Below are 21,834 nucleotides of genomic sequence, written 5' to 3'. Positions count from 1 at the left end.
CAGGTGGGAGTGCAGGAGGGAGGGCAGGGGGAAGGGCAGGCAGGAGGGCAGGAGGGAGGGCAGGGAAAAGGGCAGGTGAGAGTGCAGGAGCGAGGGCAGGGGGAAGGGCGGGCACGAGGGAGGGCAGGGGGAAGGGCAGATGGGAGGGCAGGGGGAAGGGCAGGCAGGAGGGCAGGAGGGAGGGCAGGGGAAAGGGCAGGTGGGAGTGCAGGAGGGAGGGCAGGGGAAAGGGCAGGTGGGAGTGCAGGAGGGAGGGCAGGGGGAAGGGCAGGCGGGAGGGCAGGAGGGAGGGCAGGGGAAAGGGCAGGTGGGAGTGCAGGAGGGAGGGCAGGGGGAAGGGCAGGAGGGAGGGCAGGGGGAAGGGCAGGCAGGAGGGCAGGAGGGAGGGCAGGGGAAAGGGCAGGCGGGAGTGCAGGAGGGAGGGCAGGGGAAGGGCAGGCAGGAGGGAGGGCAGGGGGAAGGGCGGGCACGAGGGAGGGCAGGGGGAAGGGCAGATGGGAGGGCAGGGGGAAGGGCAGGCAGGAGGGCAGGAGGGAGGGCAGGGGAAAGGGCAGGTGGGAGTGCAGGAGGGAGGGCAGGGGAAAGGGCAGGTGGGAGTGCAGGAGGGAGGGCAGGGGGAAGGGCAGGCGGGAGGGCAGGAGGGAAGGCAGGGGGAAGAGCAGGAGGGAGGGCAGGAGGGAGGGCAGGGGGAAGGGCAGGAGGGAGGGCAGGGGGAAGGGCAGGCAGGAGGGCAGGAGGGAGGGCAGGGGAAAGGGCAGGCGGGAGTGCAGGAGGGAGGGCAGGGGAAGGGCAGGCAGGAGGGAGGGCAGGGGGAAGGGCAGACAGGAGGGCAGGAGGGAGGGCAGGGGGAAGGGCAGGAGGGAGGGCAGGGGGAAGGGCAGGCAGGAGGGAGGGCAGGGGAAAGGGCAGGTGGGAGTGCAGGAGGGAGGGCAGGGGAAAGGGCAGGTGGGAGTGCAGGAGGGAGGGCAGGGGGAAGGGCAGGCGGGAGTGCAGGAGGGGGTGCAGGGGAAAGGGCAGGCGGGAGTGCAGGAGGGAGGGCAGGGGGAAGGGTAGGCGGGAGGGCAGGAGGGAGGGCAGGGGGAAGGGCAGGCAGGAGGGCAGGAGGGAGGGCAGGGGGAAGGGCAGGAGGGAGGGCAGGGGGAAGGGCAGGCGGGAGTGCAGGAGGGAGGGCAGGGGGAAGGGCAGGCAGGAGGGCAGGAGGGAGGGCAGGGGGAAGGGCAGGCGGGAGGGCAGGAGGGAGGGCTGGGGAAAGGGCAGGTGGGAGTGCAGGAGGGAGGGCAGGGGGAAGGGCAGGCGGGAGTGCAGGAGAGAGGGCAGGGGGAAGGGCAGGCAGGAGGGCAGGAGGGGGTGCAGGGGAAAGGGCAGGTGGGAGTGCAGGAGGGAGGGCAGGGGGAAGGGCGGGCAGGAGGAAGGGCAGGGGGAAGGGCAGACGGGAGGGCAGGAGGGAGGGCAGGGGGAAGGGCAGGAGGGAGGGCAGGGGGAAGGGCAGGAGGGAGGGCAGGGGAGACGGCAGAGAGGAGGACAGAAGGGAGGGCAGAGAGGAAGACAGAAGGGAGGGCAGATCAGTCCCAAGCTCCCCATGCAGGGACTGATGGGGGTCTGGGGAGGACCTGGCTACCATTACCTTCATGATCTTGATGAACTTCAAGAGCAGCCGTTCCCTGTCCTGGGCCTTTTCCTGTAACATGATTATTGACCGGACCCTGCATGGAGCAAGGGAAAAAGAAACAGCTGAGCTGACCGGTCCCTGCAGGCCCCAGGGGTCCTGGTGGAGACAGGACCTGTACGACCCCATGCCAGTGGCCATGAGCCCACCCCTACTGAGTACCTGCAGCCTGCCCCAGGCATAGTTTCTGCTCTCCAGGAGCTCATAGCATCCCGGGACAGAGACAAGACATCATAAGGAAATCTGGTGACAATAAATCTGGTGACCATAAGGAAATCTGGTGAAGGCCTGAAGGGGGCTTTGAATCTGCAGGTGGAGTGCGGGAGGATCAAAGCAGAGCTTTTCCTGATGAGCATGGACCCCAAGTAGCAGGGGGCTGGGAAAGTTCCTTGTGTGGTGCAGGACTGGCTTGGGGAGACCAGCTGGTGAATGAGGTAAGAGGTCACCTTTGCCAGCCACGAGGGAAGGAAGCTCTCAGAACCTTAGTAGCAACCAAAAGCTGAGACCGAAGCCAAAGGCCAGTCTCATCTGTGCCATGTGTGCAGCAGGGACGTCACGCTGGCCTCACCTTCCTGTGGTTTCCCAGGGGCCACCACCAGGGTCACCTGGAGGAGGTGCCACACTTTGCATGGCTGCTTCCTCCTTTTTTTGAGACAGGGTCTTGTTCTATTGCCCAGAGCTGTGAATATATTTTGCTGTAGTCTTGAACTCTTGGGCTGAACTGATCCTCCTGCCCCAGCTTCCAGAGTAGCTGAGTCTATAGGCATGGACCACTGTACCTCGCTAATTTTAATTTTTTGTAGAGAGGGGGTCTCTCTATGTTGCCCAGCTGGTCTTGAACTCCTACGCTCAAGTGATCCTCCTGCCTCGGCCTCCCAGAGTCCTGGGATTATAGGCATGAGCCACCACACTTGCACCTCTGTGCAGCCAGGCCCTGTGGAGTGTGCCCCTGAGCTTCCTGCACCCGGCCGGAGGCTGGTGTCAGAGCCAGGCTTGGGGCTGTGCGTAGCTTCCGTCTGCCCCAGAAACCACATCCTGTTGGGCAAAACCCTACACTGGATGTCTGGTTGCCACAGCTAAACATGTTTTCCCCAGGATGGCGTGCTGTGGGGGGAAGGCAGGGAAAGGGGAGACAACCTCCGGGCCTTTAAAATACATCAGCCATTCTCGCGGCGGCAAGAGTGGGCGGGTGGGCGTGGCACAGCTGCCGAGCTCTGAGGGGTCCTGCCTGACGCTGAGCTGCTGTGGGGGTTTTGTCACCTCTTGAAGAGACAAGAGCTCTGGTTTATAAACACACTACTGGGATTCATTTTGCTTTAAGAAATAAAGACTAAATACAAACACTAACAGAACCCACTCCTTTGCTAAGTGTTCTCTGTCAGGCAGAGCCAGTGTGAGCATCAATCTGACATGGCCTGGCAGTGACAAGGGCAGGAGGGCAAACTTGACACCCCTCCCAGCACCACCTACAGCAGACATCGCTCCTCGACCCTGACACTCTTCCCTGCTGAGCCTCCTCGACCAGGTGGCCACTTCCAGCAAGCCCTGTCCCGTCCCTGCCCTGTCCTCTGCCGACTGTTCATGGTGAATGCTCGCGGGACCTCCAGGAGCTGAGAGGAATGAAAGAGGCAGCTCCTTCCCCTACCATTCAAGCTCCCTGCAGAGGAATACGCAGAGCCCATCCAGTCGTGCCGCCATCCAGAGCAACAGGCTTGGCGCTGGGCGCCTCTTACCAGTAGGACATGTTGTTGAAGTGCTCCGTGAACTGGGTCAAGTTGGGGCTCTTCTCTTCATTCTGCTCTTTTGCCCAAAGCAAAACCTCAGGAATCTGCAAAAGGAAAGAAGGCAGATGGAGGTGGAGCCACCAGCTTTCCTGTGATGGGGTTTCTCTCATTCAGGGACCACTATAAATTACCTCTATTTTATAGAAGAGCTCAGCATCCAGCAGTGTCAGCTGCTCTGCTATCTCATGGCTGTGAAAGTCATGCAAGGTCCCTGGCCTGGAAGACAGAGGCATGAGAAGAGCCGTCAGGGGTGGGGAGGGCAGTGGGGAGAGCTGAGCAGGCTCGGGCTGCAGGTGTCAAGGCAGGAGAGCCTCTCTGGACAGCAGGAGCGTGGAGGCTATGGGGCGGGAAAGCCCCAAAGGGCTCCCTAGGACCCTATGGGCCTCATGCTTCTTTCTGGGATGGCACTGTCTGCCTTTCTCTCCCATTTCTGCCGGATGTGTCCAGCAGCTTCTGGAATCAGGAGCCTGAGTTTCCCTCGTGAGCTTATGGACAGCTGAGATGCCAGGGAATGCTCACTCACAGCTGGACCCTGCTTCCGGGTGGCCAGCAAGAACAGAGAGGGTGCCAAAGAAACGAAGGCTAAACTTAGCTCACTGAGAAGCCCACTACTCAACAGACATCTATAGTTGCAAATGACAGTCAGGTAGAGGGGACAGGCCACAGACAGGAACCTTTATGCAGGTTCTTAGGGATGGCCAGGGTGGCCCAGGGCGGCTGGGCTAGCATCAACCATGGCCATGTTCGTGCTGGGACAACCCAGAAGTGACCATAGCCCAGGGCGTGTGCACCCCTGCCCTGTCCTATGAAGCCCCCTGCCCCGCTGCCCACTTCCTGGCAACAAGGGGATCACCACCCAATATGTGCCTCCTGGAGAAGAGGCCCAGCCCCCAGGAACCCATGAGGCTGTCCCTAAGGTATCATCAAAGGGCCTGGGCAGATCCGGGATGGGGCTGTGGGGCTGGCAGGGAGGAAGGGTAAAAAGAGAAAGGCATGGCTGCTGGGGAAGAGGCGGGGCTGGAGAGGAGGGCTCCTCACCTGGCTGCTACTCCCCGGGCCGCCAGGGGCTGGCCGGAGGTGGCACACCTGAGCAGCTTCTTCTGGTCCACCTTGTCCAGGATGTTCTTCCGGAGCACACGGGCCAGGCTCAGCTCCCCATTGCACACCAGGCGGAAGACCAGTTCCATCAGCAGCTTCAGGATCTCTTCTGTCAACTCCACCAGGCTGAAGGGCCAAAGGGCACAAGGTGAAGGGCAGGAATGCAAGGCCCAGGCAGAGTCTGGCTTTGCCTCGGGATATACAAAGCGTATGTGATTGTGACCGGCACAGAGCTGGGAAACTTCTCATGGGAAGAGAGCAGGAGACGAGAGCCCGGGATGGCTGCCTGCGTTCTTGGAGGTCATAAGCTCCTGCCACGCACTCAACAACCATCTGAGCCTCAGAGTGGATAAGCGCCAGGGACTCTGCCGGGGCCTGGACTGCAGAGACAAGTCCCACACGAATCCCACCCTGGGGAGCTGCTGCTCTCATTGGGTGATGAGATGCCAAGACTTTCTGGCCTCTCAGACTAGATGCCTGAGGGATGCTCCCCAACCTGCCCTGCTAAGCACTGTCCACACGTGGCTGTTTCCCAGCTGCACGGCCATTGACTGTGGTCATCTTCCCCAGTAGGAGGAAGGCAGCCCGCTTGATGGAGATTTGTTAGCAAAACGGATATGGCAAGTGCCGTGCCCATCAGATGGCCAGCCACAGGAACGCTGAGGAGCATGGGAGAGGCGGCCTCCCCCATTCCAGCCTCCACGCAGCCTCCACTGTGGCTGGCGGTCGAGAGCATGGCCTGCTGGAGACTGGTCCTGAGACACCCATGGGAGCAGGTGGGTGGGGTGGGTTCTCTCCTGAGGGTCCAGGAGGGACCTCATGAGGAAATCCAGGGCCTGGACTAGAGAGATACCTCACCCACCTCACCCTGGTCTATTGGGGACAAGCCATTCTCTCAAAGGACCAAGACAAAGCAGGCAAGAGCCAGCTCTGCCCAGAGCTGGTGGGCAGGAGAAGCAGGTGGAAAGAAGCCTTTGCCTTCCCACTGGCTCCCCCAGGAACCCAAGGGTGAAGCACTCACCAGAGCTCATCCACCACCCGCACCAGCACGAAGAACGTGTTCTTGCTGACGCGCTTCTTGAATGTGTCAGCGAAGGGAGAGAATTTCTCGTATGTGGAGCACGGGTTAAAGAAATAGCCGCGTAGCTGCCTGGGGGTGGTGTGAGTGGAAGACTGACTCCTGGCGACCACTTGCTGAGTGCTTACAATGTGCCCGACTCCCTGAGTGGGAAGCACTGGCATCCAGAAATGAGGGCATGGGACTAGTGCAGTGGAAGAACTGCAAAGCCAGGATTTGAGCACAGGGATGCCCCTGACTGCTGCCCTCTTCTGCCGGGCCATCTCTGCTGCACTGTCCAGGACCCTGAGGTGCCCGTGAGATTACAGACCTGTGGAGAATGCTTTGCTGAGCCTTAGGCAGAGAATGGTGGGCCCAAAGCAAACACCCTCAAAACCCCAGGCCCCGGGGCAGGTGTGCAGGCCAGAAGTGTCTTCCTCCAGTCTTTCTGTGAGTTTCCATCCTGAGGCTGCCTCCCTGGGCTCTGCAGGGGAGCTGTCACCTCTTTGACACTGGGCTGGGCCTCTCCTCCCAAAGCTGCAGCAGGCTCCGCATCAGCTGCCTGTCTCCAGGGCAGCTCTTAAAGCACCCAACCATCTCCAGCTCATGCCCCAAGGTCAGGCTCTGTTTTGCGGTCAGGGTTTCCTGCTGGGCTGTTGAGCTCACCAATGACTCTCCAGACCTCTCCGACACTCTCCTCCTCACTCTCTAGCGATCCACGACCTTCCATGTCATGGGGTTCAGGACAGAGCAACATACCAGGGACAGTGGCTTGGCTCACACCACGGGAGGTTTGCCAGTCAGCCGGGCCCAGACCTTGATGCTGCAACATTTCCATGATGGCTGAGCCGGGCAGAGGCTGAGAGCCTGAGTACTGGCAGCAGGGGGCCAAGTAGCGTATGGCCGCTCTCCCATCAAGCAGTCACTTGGGCCAGATCCTTCCCGTGTCTGAGCCTCAGTTTCCTCAATTACACAATAGGAAGTTATACAGCAGTAGTCCCATGTATAATATGGTAATTTTATACACACACACACACACACACAAAGTATTACAAAATGGTTATAGAGCTAGGTGAAAGCACCTGACCAGCAAATCCTTGACACATGTGAGTGACAGCTATTCATTGAGTCAGGCACTCTGAGTGACAGACCCTGCCAGGGCTCCAAGGTTCCGCCAATGGAAGGTGTCCATGTCCATCTTGATAGATCAGGGGTTCTAAAGTCACCACGAGGAGAGACCAGGAGGCCAAGAGGTCTGCAGGAGACCCCAAGTGGAGAAGCAGTGAAGGCTCCGGGCATACAGGAAGGGGCGGGGGCGCTGGAGGACTCGGACTTCCTGCCCCAGGTAGTGGCGGTTGCCCAGTAGATGGCAACCGTGGGCCATGTGCTAAGAGGTGGCTGAAGAGCTGCCGACCCAGGCTGCCCTCCAGGAGTAGCAGCTGCAGCTCAGCCTTGTAGGGAGGGCAGGTTCAGACTTGAAGAGACAACAGGCCATACAAGTGGGTCCTTCCAAGCCCCTGGGGTCCTCCTCAGTCACTACTGCAGAGGGTGACATTTACTGAGGATGGGCCCATGGGGTAGATCTGGGGACAGGAACCCATTCCAGTTGTGGATGTGGCAGCTGCAGGGTCTGCTGTGGGGGAGGGGCTGTGCTGAGCCCTGAGCTGTCTATTTGAGTCTTGGTACCCATTGTGCCCAATGCCCTGGGGCTCAGCTCTGAGAAGCTGCAGGCGCAGACCATGGAGGATTCTGTGGGACTGGCACACTCGCTCCCTCTCATTCTGGGGCATGTCTGTTCTTCCTAATTCTTTTTTAGAATCATCCAATGACCACAACTATGTTCCAGCCTTTTCACATCATTTTACTCAGCCCTTTTAGAGATGAAGAACTTGCCTGAGCTCAAAGCTGGAATGCAGGAGGGTAGGGGTGGGAACCTTGGTGCATGGCGCTCCTGTCTCCACTTCAATCACGCTGCCACCCAACATGCTGCTCGGCTTCCCCCATGAGGACCAAGGGACAAGAGGGCCCCTCTCTCTCCTAAAGGCCCATGGCACAGGGGCTGTGGGTCAGGCAGGAAAGGATATCTGTACTGCAGCTTCTTGATGAGCTCCTCTGGGGAGATGAAGGTCCTGTAGGTGGTCAGGAAGGCCTCGCAGTACAACACCAAATCTGGAGGGAAAAGCAACGAAGCTGCTCATCAGGGTGCAGAGTGCTGGGGGTGGGAGCCGGGCTGGATTTGAGTCCTTGCTCTGAGAGAGGCAGAGGAGGCGGCACAGGGAGTGCGACGGGTGAGGGGGCCGAGGTCCTGGGAACTCACTCTGGTGCCTCTGCCTGCATGTCCCAGAGAAGTCACACGTTCTCTCCGTCCATCTCTCACAGCAGAATGGCAGATCAGAGAGGGGAAACAGGAATGGGTTTTATCTCATGGGCACTTTCTACCCATGTGCTACCTGGGGAACTGTGCTGTGGGAGCTGAGGCCAACTCTGACCCCAGTGGAAAAGGGCACTTAGGCTGATAAGTGATGCCTGCCTTAGACATCAAAACCTGGCGGCATGCCTGTTCGAGGTAGAAGCCACCCCTGGATTAGACTCTGAGAGGCAATGCCTGTCCTAAGGCTTGATGCTTCGGAGGGTCTTAGACATCATGGACACAAAGAAAATCATCTGTTCAAACTTGTCAGCAGGATCCTGAAACAAAATCCTAGGCAGTACTTAAAAAAAATTTATTTTTGAGATAGGGTCTCACTCTGTTGCACAGGCTGGAATGCAGTGGTGAGATCTTGGTTCACTGCAACCTCCACCTCCTGGGTTCAAGTGATTCTCCTGCCGCAGTCTCCCGAGTAGCTAGGACTACAGGCATACACCACCACACCTGGCTAATTTTTGTATTTTTAGTAGAGACGGGGTTTCACCATGTTGGCCAAGCTGGTCTCAAACTCCTGGCCTCAAGTGATGCACTCACCTCAGCCTCCTGAAGTGTCGGGATTATCAGTGTGAGCCACTGTGCCTGGCCAGACTTTTAAATGGTAGGGTCCAATCACTAAAATCTGGGGAAATTCCACGTTTTGAGTCCTAAGGATAGGCTGAAGAGGTACAGCCCGGGCTAATGAGAGGCTCAGGGCTGGGAATCACAGGAGGGCCCATCTGCACCATGCTCGGGCTCATTACTGGGCTCCTAAACCCACCCAGTTAACTGTCAAGCTTGGATTTTTGTTCAAAGAGTGTCTGGGCAAGGAAGCAGAGATGGGACCAGCACGGACCCACACCTGCCTCTGGAAGAAAGGGTCCAAGTTGACCGGCTTTTGTGGGTGCATCGTGGGACTCACTGGTGAGCACTAGGTCACGCCCTGAACACATGCCACATCCTTCAATGCCCAGAGCAATCCCACGAAGACAGAAAGGACTGTTACCCCACCGAGAGAGGAGGAGCCCAGGCACGAGGCCAAGTGTGGCCGGGTCATGAGGCCAAGTGTGGCCCGGCCTGCATGCAGGGTCTGTGCCGACATCTGCCCAATTCCAGAGCCCTCCCCCATCTGCTGTGCCCTGGGTTATGGCAGATGGGTCAGAGCTTGGCTTCTGGGATGGGCAGTCAGTGTCGCCCCTCTAGTGTTCACACGACTCTCAATACAGCCCTGAGCACTTTGTGTTCCCTGGCTCACCTGTTCTCTGTGACAGCCCTAAAAGTCAGTCCCAAAATTGTCCCTCATTTTCCTCCCAAGGAATCGGAAGCTCTGGGGCTAAGTGACAGGCCTGGCCAAGGCAAAGACAGGATCTAAGCTGAGGCCTGATTTCAAGGCTGACGTGACCGTCTCCCATGCAGGTCCTGACACCTGAGAGCAGAGCCGTGCGACCACGAAGCACCCCCACACGGCCTCTCCCTGCTAAGCCCTGCTTGGCAGGCTGGGCTCCACTGGCCTGAGCCACGGGGGCTCCCAGCCATTTGTGCTACTGGTGCAGTCTCTGGCTTGTAGGAAGCACCCACCCAAGGAGCTTTGTTACCAGCCACAAGGTGGTTCACCCCTCCCAGTGGAGCCATGGCTTCTGCCTCAATAATACTTCCCAGGTACAACCTTGGTTCTGTGCAGCCTCCAACCCTTCTGCTAATAAAATCACGCAAACCTCCCGCCGTCACAGAGCCTCCTCTCAGCAGGTCCAGCCAGCAAAGGCCAGAAGCCGCCCAGGCATGGTGGCTCACGCCTGTAATACCAGCACTTTGAGAGGCTGAGGTGGGAGGATTACAAGGACAAGAGATCGAGACCATCCTAACCAACATGGTGAAACACCGTCTCTACTAAAAGTACAAAAAATTAGCTGGGCATGGTGGCGCATGCCTGTAGTCCCAGATACTCGGGAAGCTGAGGCAGGAGAATTGCTTGAACCCAGGAGGTGGAGGATGCAGTGAGCTGAGATTGTGCCACTGCATTCCAGCCTGGCAACAGTGAGACTCCAAAAAAAGCCAGAAGCCTCTTGGGCTGTCCTGTCTCGGGGCCCACTCTGGCCTTGGGCACAGGTGGCTGCACCCAACAGGACAGTGGAGTTCACCCTTTGGAGCAGAGGTCTGAAGCCAGCTCCCATTTTTCGGCCCTTCACTTTGGACAAAAAAGAAATGCAAGTCGCTCCTGTGCCCGGCTTAGGATGGAGCCCCACGTGTCAGGCGCGGAGGGGATTCACTGCAGAGAAGCCAAGCAAGCGCTGTGCTCAGGATGGTGCTGATCACGCCCGCAGCACCGCTGACATGCCGGGCAGGTCTCGCACTCCCGCATGTAATCCGCACAAGGGGCACCACTCCCCCTTCACCAAGTGGAGTTGGCTCAGGCCGAGAAGCCCAGGGCCCTCCAAGCCTGAAATCGCACAGCTGCAGCTGGATGCAGTGTCGCCAGGTCTGGGCCCCGCCCTGGCTGGAACACACAAAGGGTGAGGGAACAGTGACAGGAGGGTGGGACAGTGCCATCTCTTCTTTTTCTCTAATTTTTTGCAGTGTAAACATATTTTTAGTACTAGTTTCATAATTCAGAAATTCCTCGAATCATTCTGGGTCACATGTTTTGGGAAACCTGTTGTGGAAACACAGGGACAGAGTCCTTTACAGAAATGAAACGGGCTGGGCTAGGGTTTCGAGGTGGGGGTGTTTTCATTCCCTCCACAATTTACCTCGCCATTGCTCTTACATCATCTTTTAAATAATTTTTCTTTTTTGAGATGGAGTCTCACTCTGTCACCCAGGCTGGAGTGCAATGCCACAATCTCGGCTCACTACAACCTCTGCCTCCTGGGTTCAAGCGATTCTCCTGCCTCAGCCTCCTGAGTAGCTGGGATTACAGGCATCTGCCACCATGCCCAGCTAACTTTTGTATTTTTAGTAGAGATGGGGTTTCACCATGTTGGCCAGGCTGGTCTTGAACTCCTGACCTCATGATCTGCCTGCCTTGGCCTCCCAAAGTGCTGGGATTATGGCGTGAGCCACCGCCCCCGGCCCTAAATAATTTTTTTTTAATGTAGAAAGAGAAGCAGTATGTGGAGAGGCTGGCCGGATGGGTGGCGCTGGCCCCTCGAGGGCAGGCAGTGAAGGGTGCGGTGGCCGCCCCCTACCAGGTCACTGGCGCCTCCTTTCCAGAACATGACTGGGAATGGCAGTTCTGAGTCCACCCAGCAGGACATTTTAGGGATTAGGGGACGTTCCCCGCTTTTCTAGTCCTCTCAGTCACCACGCTGAATGTGCGGTGGGGTGGGGCAGCTGTGTGTTGTGAAATTGATGCTGCTGCTATGGAATCAAAGGTTCCTGGACAGAAGAAACTTTCCAGAATTTCCTAGTGGAGTATGTGAGTGAAGTCCGGTCTAATAGTCTAGAATAACAGAGTGACTCAGCAGTCAGGAAAGGAATCAAAAGGTACCTGCATGTTATCTTAAGTTTAGTAGTACTGGGTGACAGGCCATCAGTCAAGATGTCCAGTGGAGGATGGACGCCATGCATGCCTGGAGTTGAACGTGATCTACTTGTCTCCCAAGGTGGGCTCTCCCTGCTCTGACTCAGGCGTACCAGGACTGCTGATCAGACCTGCTCAGGGCTGGCTGCCAGGAGGGGACAGGACAGTGCTGGGAGGCCGAGTGGCACCCGGGGCAGGACGAGCCATCTAGTGAGCTCACGACACAGACAAAGGCCGCTGCGGTGAAGGTGCCCTACCTTTCCTGTCAGTCTCAGTAGCATGGACCAATAAGATGTCCCCAGATCCCCCGCGGACGTCCGGCCCGTCGTCACCCTGTAATGAAAACAGCCCGGGAAAGTATGAGGCAGAGTATGGCCTTCAGAGAGTCAGTTTAGAAAGAAACAGGCAGGAATGAGATGACAAAGATGCTGCACTGCAGGGACCCCAAGTCCCCTCTCCTTCTGTGCTCCTCGCCCCAGGAGCAGTGTGGTTGAGCTGCAATGCCAGGGGCGCCCTCCAACCTCACCTCATGCCTGGTGACAGGCACGAATCGGACCGTGTCTGGGAACTGGATGGCCTGGAAGCTGCCCTGGCACCAAGGCACCAGGACATGTCACTGTTTTGAGCACACAACTTGGGCCAGGGGACATAGCACCATCCATCCTTCCCTGCTCACCAAACCACAAGTCAGAGGTGAGGTAGGACTCCATGGGGGGCGGGGAGGGAGGCAAGATAGTCCTCAGCCTTGCCCAGGATGCCTGTCGAGGCAGCAGCAGGACCATTTCTAAGCATGCTCATGCTCCCCAAAACTGCAGCAAGCTGCCCTAAATCTAAATCCGTTTCCCCAGGTGGAAATAGAAGTTGCTTGCATGGGCACAGGTTCTTCCATAAGGCCCTTCATTAGAGGAGAGCATAGCATCACAGAGACAGAGATATTCAATGACATCTGACACTGCACATCTTCCACCAACCCCACCTGCCTATTAGGAAGCAAGTCTTGCTTCCATGTGGGCAAACAGAGGCTTCTGCCACCCAGTGTAGAGCCAAAAAGAGCTGTGACCAGGGCCAGGAAAGGAGGTCCAGGACAAACACCCCAGGCCTGTTTCCACCCCGGCCCCTCAATGCTCCCTGCTCTGTAATCCTGGATGGAACCAGCCCTCTCTGCTGTGGCACACATTCCGAGACTCACCCACATTTTTATTTTTAGGTTTTGTTATTTTATCTCCTGACTCTAGAGATCTGAGATTGTCTTGTGTTTACCCTTAGGAGTTGGGGCAATGCCTCTGACCTGATTTTAAGGAAGAAATTAATGGCAAGGATCATGAAATGATACTTCTCTCTGCAGAGGGCCCAGCCGTGTGAGCACCACCACCTCCCCTGCCTGCGTGTGATGGACCAAGGTGCAGACACCTTCCTGGCCTAATCCCTGCCATGGCCAGAGCCAGTGTATCCTTGCCTGGGAGTGCGCAGAGGGCGCTATCTGCCCTTTCGTCCGTGTGTCATCAAATCAAAGCCCCAAAACAGTTGCTTCCTGGTGCAGGCCAAGGCTGCTTTATGAAGCTGTTCTTTGCACTTCTAGAACTGCATGCAGGAGGGAGAGGCAGGGCACTCTCAGTCCCGCTTCCTCTTCACTGTCACAGGTTTGGGCCCTGTTTTCACCAACAAGGTTCTACAGGCAAGGCATAGCACCAGGGAATCCACAGCATTCAGGCCTGAATTTTCTTTTCTTTTTTTTTTTTCAAAGAGCTAGGTCTCGCTATGTTGCCCAGGCTGGTCTTGAACTCCTGGACTCAAGCCATTCCCCTGCCTTGGCCTCCCAGGGAGACACCTCCCAGGCTGACGCTACAGTGGGGCTATTTTTTCAACAACAGAAAAAGTTCCCCATTAGTGAGGGCTGACCATAGGCAGGCTCTGTCTGCAGAGCATTTACCTGGGTTCCATCCCCACCCCCTCAGGAGTTCTGGCAACTGAGGCTACAGAGGCTGCAGAACTTGACCTGTTTAAGATCACTTTCTAGAAGCATCAGAAGGAGACGGCATGCTTACCCTGGAACCTACCCTCCAGAGCCCACAGCCCAGAGGCCCAGCAGGGGCATTGAGAGACTTGGTCTCGAAGCCTCCTGGGGTTGTTCTGCTTGTGACAAGATCACATTCCCCTCAGCCCCACGTGCTCGCCTCTGTGGGGTCAGGCTGCCAAACCCCAGCCTGGGAAGTCCTCACCTCCTGCTTGAGCGTCAGCCTGGACATAATTTCACTGTGGTCAATGAGGGACAGCTCGTCCACTTCCTCCTCTGACTGAGCCGACTCCAGAGCATCTGGTGACTTTGGGGCCCTGCAGAGAGAAGTGGTTTGTGTTGCAAGTGTCAAACTGACCCTGGCTCCTGAGGCCTGGAGGCCAAGGCAGTGCTGGTCTGTGCACGGGCTCGAAACTGCTCCCCGAAAAAGCCTGCCCCGATGGCAGCTACATCACTATGGACTGGATCCTCAGCTCTGCTACAGATTGGTTGTGTGGCCATACACAGGACATTTCCTGCTGCCTCGGATGCCCCATTTGTACACGGAAGTGATTCTGCTGGGAAAACAAAAAGGCTCCATTAAACTGTGACGGTCTCAGCCACTCTCTGCCAAGGCCCACCGCACAGAGCATTTAGGGAGAGGAAGAGCAAAGGGGTAAGCAGAATGCGCGAGAAAGCTGCACTGTTCTTGAGGCTGCTCCCCAAGTCCTCTCCAAGGACCGACTCACCACAGGACCCTTTGCTTGGCACTAAGAAAGAGCTGTGAACCAAGCAGACATAGCTTCTAGTCCCTGAGGGTTCAGTCCAGCAGGAGACAGAATTTATGTATTTTTTTTTTAGAAGGGTCTCCCTCTGTAGCCCAGGCTAGAGTGACCTCCTGGGCTCAGGCCATCCTCCTATCTTAGTCTCCCAAGTAGTGAGGACTATGGGCTCAAGCCGCCATGCCTGGGTAATTCTGTCCATGTTGTAGAGTTAAGGTCTCACTGTGTTGTTCAGGCTGGTCTTGACTCCTGACTCATATGATCCTCCCACCTTGGCCTCCCAAAGTGTTAGGATTATAGCCACTGTGCCTGTCTTTTTTTTTTTTTTTTGAGACAGAATTTAAAACAAGTGATCATGGCAGCACAGAGAGAGGGGAAGCCCAGAAGAGTACCAGGAGCACAAGCAGGGGGTTTGGCCTCGTCTAAAGGTCGGGAGCCTTCTGGAATGGGATGGTGAGCTGAGGCTTGCAGCATGGAGCCTAAGCTGCTGGCTAAAGTTTGGGAGAGGATATTCCCCACAGAGGGGAAGGTGGGATGGCTGGGGGTGCCCAAGATGTGTCTCCCAGCTTAGGGTGTTCTGGGGAGTGGAAGCTGTGCCTACAGATATGCCTGGTTTTCCCCTGGCATTTTCTTTCACATTCCTCTTTTATTCTGGCCAGTCTTACATAGGTCACATTTTAACCCCAGGTATCTGAGATATGAAAATATGTGCCTTTAGGCTAGGTACGGTGGCTCATGCCTGTAATCCCAGCACTTTGGGAGGCCGAGGTGGGCAGATCACCTGAGGTCAAGGAGTTTGAGATCAGCCTGGTCAACATGGTGAAACCCCGTCTCTACTAAATATACAAAAACTAGCTGGGTGTGGTGGTGCTGTCCTGTAATCCCAGCTACTTGGAGGCTGAGGCAGAAGAATCACTTTAACCTGGGAGGTGGAGGCTGCAGTGAGCCAAGATTGCAGCACTGCACTCCAGCCTGGGAAACAGAGCGAGACTCTGTCTCAAAAAAAAAAAAAAAAAAAAAGTGCCTTCAGTAAAAGAACATGGATGGGTCAGAGTGGGCCTTGCCCAGTCTTGTGAAGAACCTTGCTCCACGTCTCGTCAATGTCCAGCCTGTGGTTTGGCCCTGGTGGAAGGACAACATCCCACAATTGTTTCTCAGCAGTCAAAGTGTTCATCCTTCTCTTTCACGAGAACCATGTTGGACTCTGAAGATGACACTCTGGGGTCCAGTGAAGCTGGTGGCACACTCCCATGCTGCATTTGCTTGGCCCGCACACCCCGCTCCAGGTATTAACCTAGAAACCTCACCATTCCTAGCTTCACACCTGGGGAAACCTCAGTCTGGGCAGGTGGCCCTCTTCAACAGGTCCCCATCAACGCTTTCTCATTGATTTTTCTTTGTTTTGCTATCTTTATTAACTGCCTCTTGAAGCATTCATGTTGAGCCCTGATAATGACAAGAGGGCACACCCTTGCTCTAAGGTCACCGAGGACCCCAGAGGTGGCTAAAGCTTGACCTAAAGAGGGAAGAAAAGCTTGAACATGTGGAACACAGCGAAGTCAATGTGAAGTTGAAGGTGGGAGGGCCGATTTGCAGCTCCCACACATCGTATTTTACAAGTGCATATTGGGGAAATTTACTAACATATTTCTACACTTGGCCAGGTTTGGTTTGCGCTAATATTGAAAAAATGTTATAAGACACTAAAGAGCTATAACGACTAAATGCAATGCATAGCTCCTGATCTCGGCTGCAAAAAATTAAGATATACAAGACATTTTTGTTACAACACAATATGCATACATATGTCCAGAAATGTCCCCGATAAGTTTGTAGGTGGAGGGGGGTGTCTTTTACATTCCCTACCAACTTGAAAGAGGCCAAGATCAAGAAAAAAAAAAAAAAAAAAAAAAAGACAAGACACTGGTGGGTAGTTTGTAAGGCAGATGATATAGGTGCAAACGATCAAGAAGTAACGGCAAACTGGATGTGAAGGCCTTTGAAGGGTGGGATTATTAGTGATTTTCCTTGCTTTCTTACAGTTTTCTATGCTTTTCAACAGTTTCTACCCTCAGCATGTATTATTTGAGAATCTGAAAAAAAAAGGAAGAGGGCCAGATACAGTGGCTCATGCCTGTAAGCCCAGCACTTTGGGAGGCTGATGTGGGAGGACTGCTTGAAGCCAGGAGTTAGTGACTAGCCTAGGCAACATAGTGAAACTCCATCTCTACTAAAAATACAAAAAATTAGCTAGGCGTGGTGGCGGGCGCCTATAATCCCAGCTATTCGGGAGGCTGAGGCAGGAGAATCACTTGAACCCGGGAGGTAGAGGTTGCAGTGGGCCGAGATTGAGCCATTGCACTCCAGCCTGGGCAACAAGAGCGAGACTCCATCTCAAAAAAAAAAAAAAAAAAAAAATTAAAATAATCAGCTGGGCGTGGTAGTGCATGCCTGTAGTCCCAGCTACCTCGGAGGCTGAGGTGGGAGGATCGCTTGAGCCCAGGAGTTTCAAGGTTATAGTGAGCTGTGACTGTGCCACTACACTCCAGCCTGGGTGATTGATCAATACCCTGTCTCTAAAAAACAAAAAAAGGGAACAAGAGAAGGAAGAAAGAGTTTCAACTTGAAACACACCCTCAGGCCTAGGGGCCAGCTGGGAGGGGCCACTCAGGCAGGCCTCACTGAGTGGACGTGCTGCTCTCGGGGGACCCAGCTCCTCTGGGTCCACTTCTTACCTCTCACTGCCGTCTCTGCTATCCTTCCCAGGGACGCTGCCGACCGCCATGGGATCTCTGGGATGTCCATCTTTCCCAGCTGGTGGTTCCTGGAAAGAGGAGTGGGTGTTGAGTTCTGGACAGGGGCCCGCTGCGGGGCTGCTCTGTCTTCCCAGCATTCCTGCCTGCAAGTGGCTGTGGAGTGCAAGTTCATATGGAGCAATCTGAGATGTGAACGAATTAACGATGAATGCTGTTAACCACAGGAAACAAGCCCTTGAGACTAGCATCTGGCCTTTGCAGAGAGTGAAAGGTGCCACTATTTGGAACATGTTAGCTGCCAACCTAGGCAAAGCCACCTCAAACACCTCCTCAAAGAGGACTGTCACCATAGCCACTCCACACGAGCACAGCCAGGCACTGGGCTCAAGGCTCTGCCTGCTTCTCCTTGTTTGACTTCGTCAGTGAGCTAACACCATCGTCCCCGCTCCATGCACAGACAAAGAGGCCAGAAGTCAAGGACCCTGTCCAAGACCACACAGCTCGTCAACCGCAGAGCTTGGATTGGAACCCAGGGCTATCTACCTGCAAAGCCCGTGCCCTTAACCACTGGGCCCTGCTGTCATGAACCAAATTCTGCCAATTGAAAGTTAAAGAAGTCCTCAGGGCTGCAGTGCTCAACCGGGTTCAGTACCCCAAGGCCAGCTGCTCAGGCCCAGGGATGCCAGTCTCCTCTTCCCGCAGCAGACTCACTTCCTCCTGGGTCCTTGGGCTGGCCCTGCTCAGTGACAACATGGCCCTCCAGCATCCCTGGTCTGCTGCCAAGACCTGATGGTGAACTGGGGCAGCACAAATACAGAAAGAGTTTTTCGAGATGAGGAGCCAGTGAGCCCTGGCAGCATCATGGGTGGAGGGAGAGAGCTGTGCAAAGCCAGCTTCTCCCTGGGCATGGACTCACCATGGGGAGGCTGAGCCGGGTGGTGCCAGAGGCACAGGTCAGCAGAGGGGACAGCCCCCACGGACAAGGGCAAATCCCACTGGAGTGAACACTCCTCAATGTTCTACAATTTACTAATGCCTGAAACAGGGCTTGCTCTGTGTGGGCCTCTGAACCCCCGTAGGGATCCTGCTGAGAGAACCACCTTAACAGGTGTGACCAAGCTCTTCATGGGTGGGGTCCGGCCTTGGTGGATCACTGGGAGTCTTCCAGCCCTCATGGGCCTCCCTTCAAGAACTTGTCCCACTTGAGCTCGTGAGGAGAGCAATTTCTGAAGCTTTTGAACTTGCTCATGTTTGGCTGAAGCAAAACTTGGAAAGTGGATTGCTCAATAGAACTGCTGTACCTTGATGGTTGGGAGCTGGGGCAGTAGCGTCACGAGGGTGCTGACGTCGGGTACCTTGAGGCTCCCTCAGGAGAGGATGTGCATAGCCATGGCAGGGGCTATGGGCCAGACTCATCCCGCTTCCTCAGAAGCAGTTAGCATTAGAGCGATGGGACATGCTGGGGAGGTGGGAGATGAGGGTCTGAAAGGCCCCATGGGGAGAAGAGTCCCTCCCTCTATATGAGGGATGGAAAATGAAGCCAACACCAGAAGAGGGAGGAAGGAACCCCGGAGAAAGCAACCGGAATCACAGCCGGGGCCCATGCCATGCTGCTCCCAGGATTTCTAGAAGACGCATCTGGCCACGCTCTGATGAGTGCCAGACGCACTGAAGCAGGAGCAAAGGGCAGACCTCCACCTGGAAGCCACGTCCTCTCCCAAGGGCTGAGCTGGCTCCCACCAGCCTGTGGGAGCCCAGTCTGCTGGCAACCAGGAGGGGGCTCAGCCCAATGGAAGCAGGTGCGGGGGAAGCGGCCTCGGGAGGGCAGGGCCCAAGCCCCGCCAGGCCAGGCCACATGCAGGAGGCCGCCCGAGGTTACTTACTCCTCGAGGGGGAGCCAGCTCCTCGCTGCTCTGGCCAGAGGAATACAGATTGACGTATTCACCCTCACCAGCTTCCTCACTGGCGTTTTCATTCTGGGGGAGACAGGACGAGAGGAAAGACACATGGGCCAGGCCCTCCAGCCAGCCCTCACAGCTGGCCAGGGGAATGCCACGGCCTGCACTCTGCTCTCCCCAGGCACAGACAGCAAAGCTGCTTTGGCCAGCTCTCGCCTTTGCGCTAGAAGGGACCTGAGTCTCCTACTGCTGCTTCTCCAATGGTGTCCGGGGCCAAATCATCCTGGAGAGACGGCCCTGTGGCAGTGGAGATTCAGGGGTCCCGCTGCCTGTACTTCCTTTGCCCCATCCGTGTGTCTGCTCCGATCTGCAGGGCAGCATTTCTCCGAGTTAGATGAAGCGCTATGGGTACTTTAACAGTCCGGAAACCAGGCTTCTGTCATCGGCACCACGTGCAACCCAACAGACACTTGCCCCGAATCTGTCACCTCTACACTCACAAAGGGGTTTGTACCTTTCCCTAAAAACAGACAATTAAAGGGAAAGCTAGGAGCATTTTGTATCTTATGCATCTGAGAACTTCCTCTCTAAATGGCCCCTAATCCATTTGTGGAAAATCAGATTCCTAGTTTCATGAAACTTTGTAGAGAAGATTCCTTGTGTTCTAGAAGCAGAGGGGCTACCATTGCACCTTGTGACCCTCGGTAGCTGTCAGTCCAGCCATGCTGCCAGCAGGCATGTGCCGGTGGCACCCCTGACTGCTAGTGAAGGGGAGGCAGTGTCTTTCAGGAACAGTGAAATCGCTTTTTAAAAAACGTGTAGCCCCATGTGCAGGTGTGTGTGTGTGTGTGTGTGTGTGTGTGTGTGTGTGTGTGCGCGCCGAGTTCTCACCGAGTCAGTGAAAGAGGTTTCAGAAGGAAGGCAGACAGTATTCCCATGAAAGCTGCTCTCCTGAGAAGCCGAGAGAGGCCCGTCCACGGTGCTGGGAGGTGGACCGGCTATGGTTGGCACGGCTAAGTCAGAGCTCTGGGACTGGTGGACAGGTGGGAAATGTGGAGAGGAAGAGGAGGTAGGTGGAAGGAAAGGCGGAACGGAAGCTTGGTGGTGAGGCACGAAATCCTGGGAGTAGGACCTAAACACAGACTTATACTACAGAATCCAGGTGGAGAACAAACAAAAACGAGAATACAGGAAGAAAACAGAAAAGAGAAAAAGTGGTTAGACTGGCAGTAGCTGAGCAGTGACAGGCCATTTGCAGTAACTCTAACAGGAGCCACCAATCACACCAAGCAACCCCTGGTCCTCGGGCCACTGTGGTACCCACACCCAGCACCTCCTTCCTTGAGAAGGGCCCTGAGACTGGAGAGTGAACAGCGCTGTCCTCAGCGTTGTCAAAACAGCACGACACAGAGAATGGCTTGAGGGGCCACATGCTTCGCTGCGACAGAAAATAAAGCCTGCGCGACCCATCGCTGAATTGCCCGCTCAGGAGCCTCATGGCTAAATTTGATGTCGTCATTGTAATTACTCATTTTGAATCTTTTGGATGAATCTTCAGGTTTTATTCCTTCACAGTCAAACACTACAACCTTTAAACATTGAAATCCACCTTGAATGCTTTTGGAAAGGAGGGGCATAAACTCTAGGCATGGTTGGAAAACTGCACTACCTACATGCTAACGATGTCTGAGTCTCTTTCTCTCTGACCCAATCTTTTTTTTAAACAAATGAAGTAGGCTGGGCATAGTGGCTCACACCTGTAGTCACAGCACTTTGGGAGGCCGAGGCGGGTGGATAGCTTGAGCTCAGGAGTTTAAGACCAGCCTGGCAACATGGCAAAACCATCTCTACAAAAAATACAGAAATGAGCTGGGGGTGGCAAGTGCCTGTAGTTCCAGCTGCTCAGGAGGCTGAGATGGGAGGATAGCTTGAGCTTGAGTCACTGTACTCTAGCCTGGGTGACAAAGCAAGGCCCTGTCTCAAATAAACAAAATACAATAAAAACAAATGTGATCTCACAACACCTTTGATGCCACCTTGTAGCCACAAGGCATCAATTCTCAAATTCTCATCAGACAGGAAAGTCGGACACTGTCCTGAGAAGTGACAGCAAATGCCCATGGCTTCTGAGGTCCAGTGAGCACCCCAGGCTGGGGCTTGGCTGCTGAAGGAGGGACAGAGGAGCTCTAGGCCTGCTGGTTAGCCACCATCACATGGAGAGAACCTAATGAGGTGATATCATTGTGTCCTACAAAGGTCTGCCACCATGATGCTACCATCAAGGGGAGCCGGGAGAGCACAGTGTGGGCGGCCACGTCCAGAGTCCTTGCAGATATGGGTGAATGAATGAGTCACAAAATTAAACAAAACAAAGACCTTGCTGGGCTCACTGGCCCACTACAGAGACTGGGACGTGAGGAAAGTCAAGCCCAATGCAAATGTGCATGCCACTCACTCAAACATTCTGTGTTTGCTGTGGCAGGAGATTTTTCAGAATCCATGGAAAAGAGGAAAAAGAGGAAGAAAAATGGAGTTTTAAACTAACAAGGGGTCAAAGCCATTCATCCTTAAGTAGCTTTTTGCTTTCTCTTTTGAGACAGGGTCTCGCTCTGTCACCCAGGCTCGAGTATGGTAGTGTGATCACAGTTCACTGCAGCCTCGACTTCCTGGGCTTAAGCAATCCTTCCACATCAGGCTCCTGAGTAGACGGGACCACAGGTGCATGCCACCACAGCTGGCTAATTTTTTTATTTTTTGGGGTAGAAACGGGGTCTTGCTATGTTGCCCAGGCTTGTCTTAAACTCCTGAGCTCAAGTGATCTGCCTGCCTCAGCCTCCCAAAGTGCTGGCATTACAGGCGTGAGTCACCATGCCTGG

General features: G+C 55.3%; 1 protein-coding gene across 17 annotated transcripts in view; it reads right to left on the bottom strand.

Moving 5' to 3' along the window:
* The window catches only part of RAPGEF1 (Rap guanine nucleotide exchange factor 1), a 156,790-nt gene that overhangs the window by 7,690 nt on the left and 127,266 nt on the right, over positions 1 to 21,834 (bottom strand). For 7 of the 17 annotated variants that reach the window (XM_021674091.2, XM_064376803.1, XM_064376814.1 and 4 more), the window contains 11 exons: positions 19,850 to 20,107; positions 18,944 to 19,036; positions 17,040 to 17,128; positions 13,749 to 13,860; positions 11,787 to 11,862; positions 7,690 to 7,774; positions 5,570 to 5,662; positions 4,489 to 4,674; positions 3,582 to 3,666; positions 3,400 to 3,494; positions 1,625 to 1,703 (listed from right to left, as the gene is read on the bottom strand). In XM_021674091.2, coding sequence (XP_021529766.2) covers positions 1,625 to 1,703; positions 3,400 to 3,494; positions 3,582 to 3,666; positions 4,489 to 4,674; positions 5,570 to 5,662; positions 7,690 to 7,774; positions 11,787 to 11,862; positions 13,749 to 13,860; positions 17,040 to 17,128; positions 18,944 to 19,036; positions 19,850 to 20,107 — 1,251 coding nt within the window. The remainder of the gene's footprint in view (positions 1 to 1,624; positions 1,704 to 3,399; positions 3,495 to 3,581; positions 3,667 to 4,488; positions 4,675 to 5,569; positions 5,663 to 7,689; positions 7,775 to 11,786; positions 11,863 to 13,748; positions 13,861 to 17,039; positions 17,129 to 18,943; positions 19,037 to 19,849; positions 20,108 to 21,834) is intronic. The other 10 variants (XM_064376823.1, XM_064376839.1, XM_012457944.3 and 7 more) reach the window with 3 other exon arrangements.

Source organism: Aotus nancymaae, unplaced genomic scaffold, assembly GCF_030222135.1.
Source record: "Aotus nancymaae isolate 86718 unplaced genomic scaffold, 86718_ANA_hifiasm-v0.15.2.pri h1tg000003l, whole genome shotgun sequence".
Classification (NCBI taxonomy): Eukaryota; Metazoa; Chordata; class Mammalia; order Primates; family Aotidae; genus Aotus; species Aotus nancymaae.
This window is presented reverse-complemented; position numbering and strand designations above follow the sequence as displayed.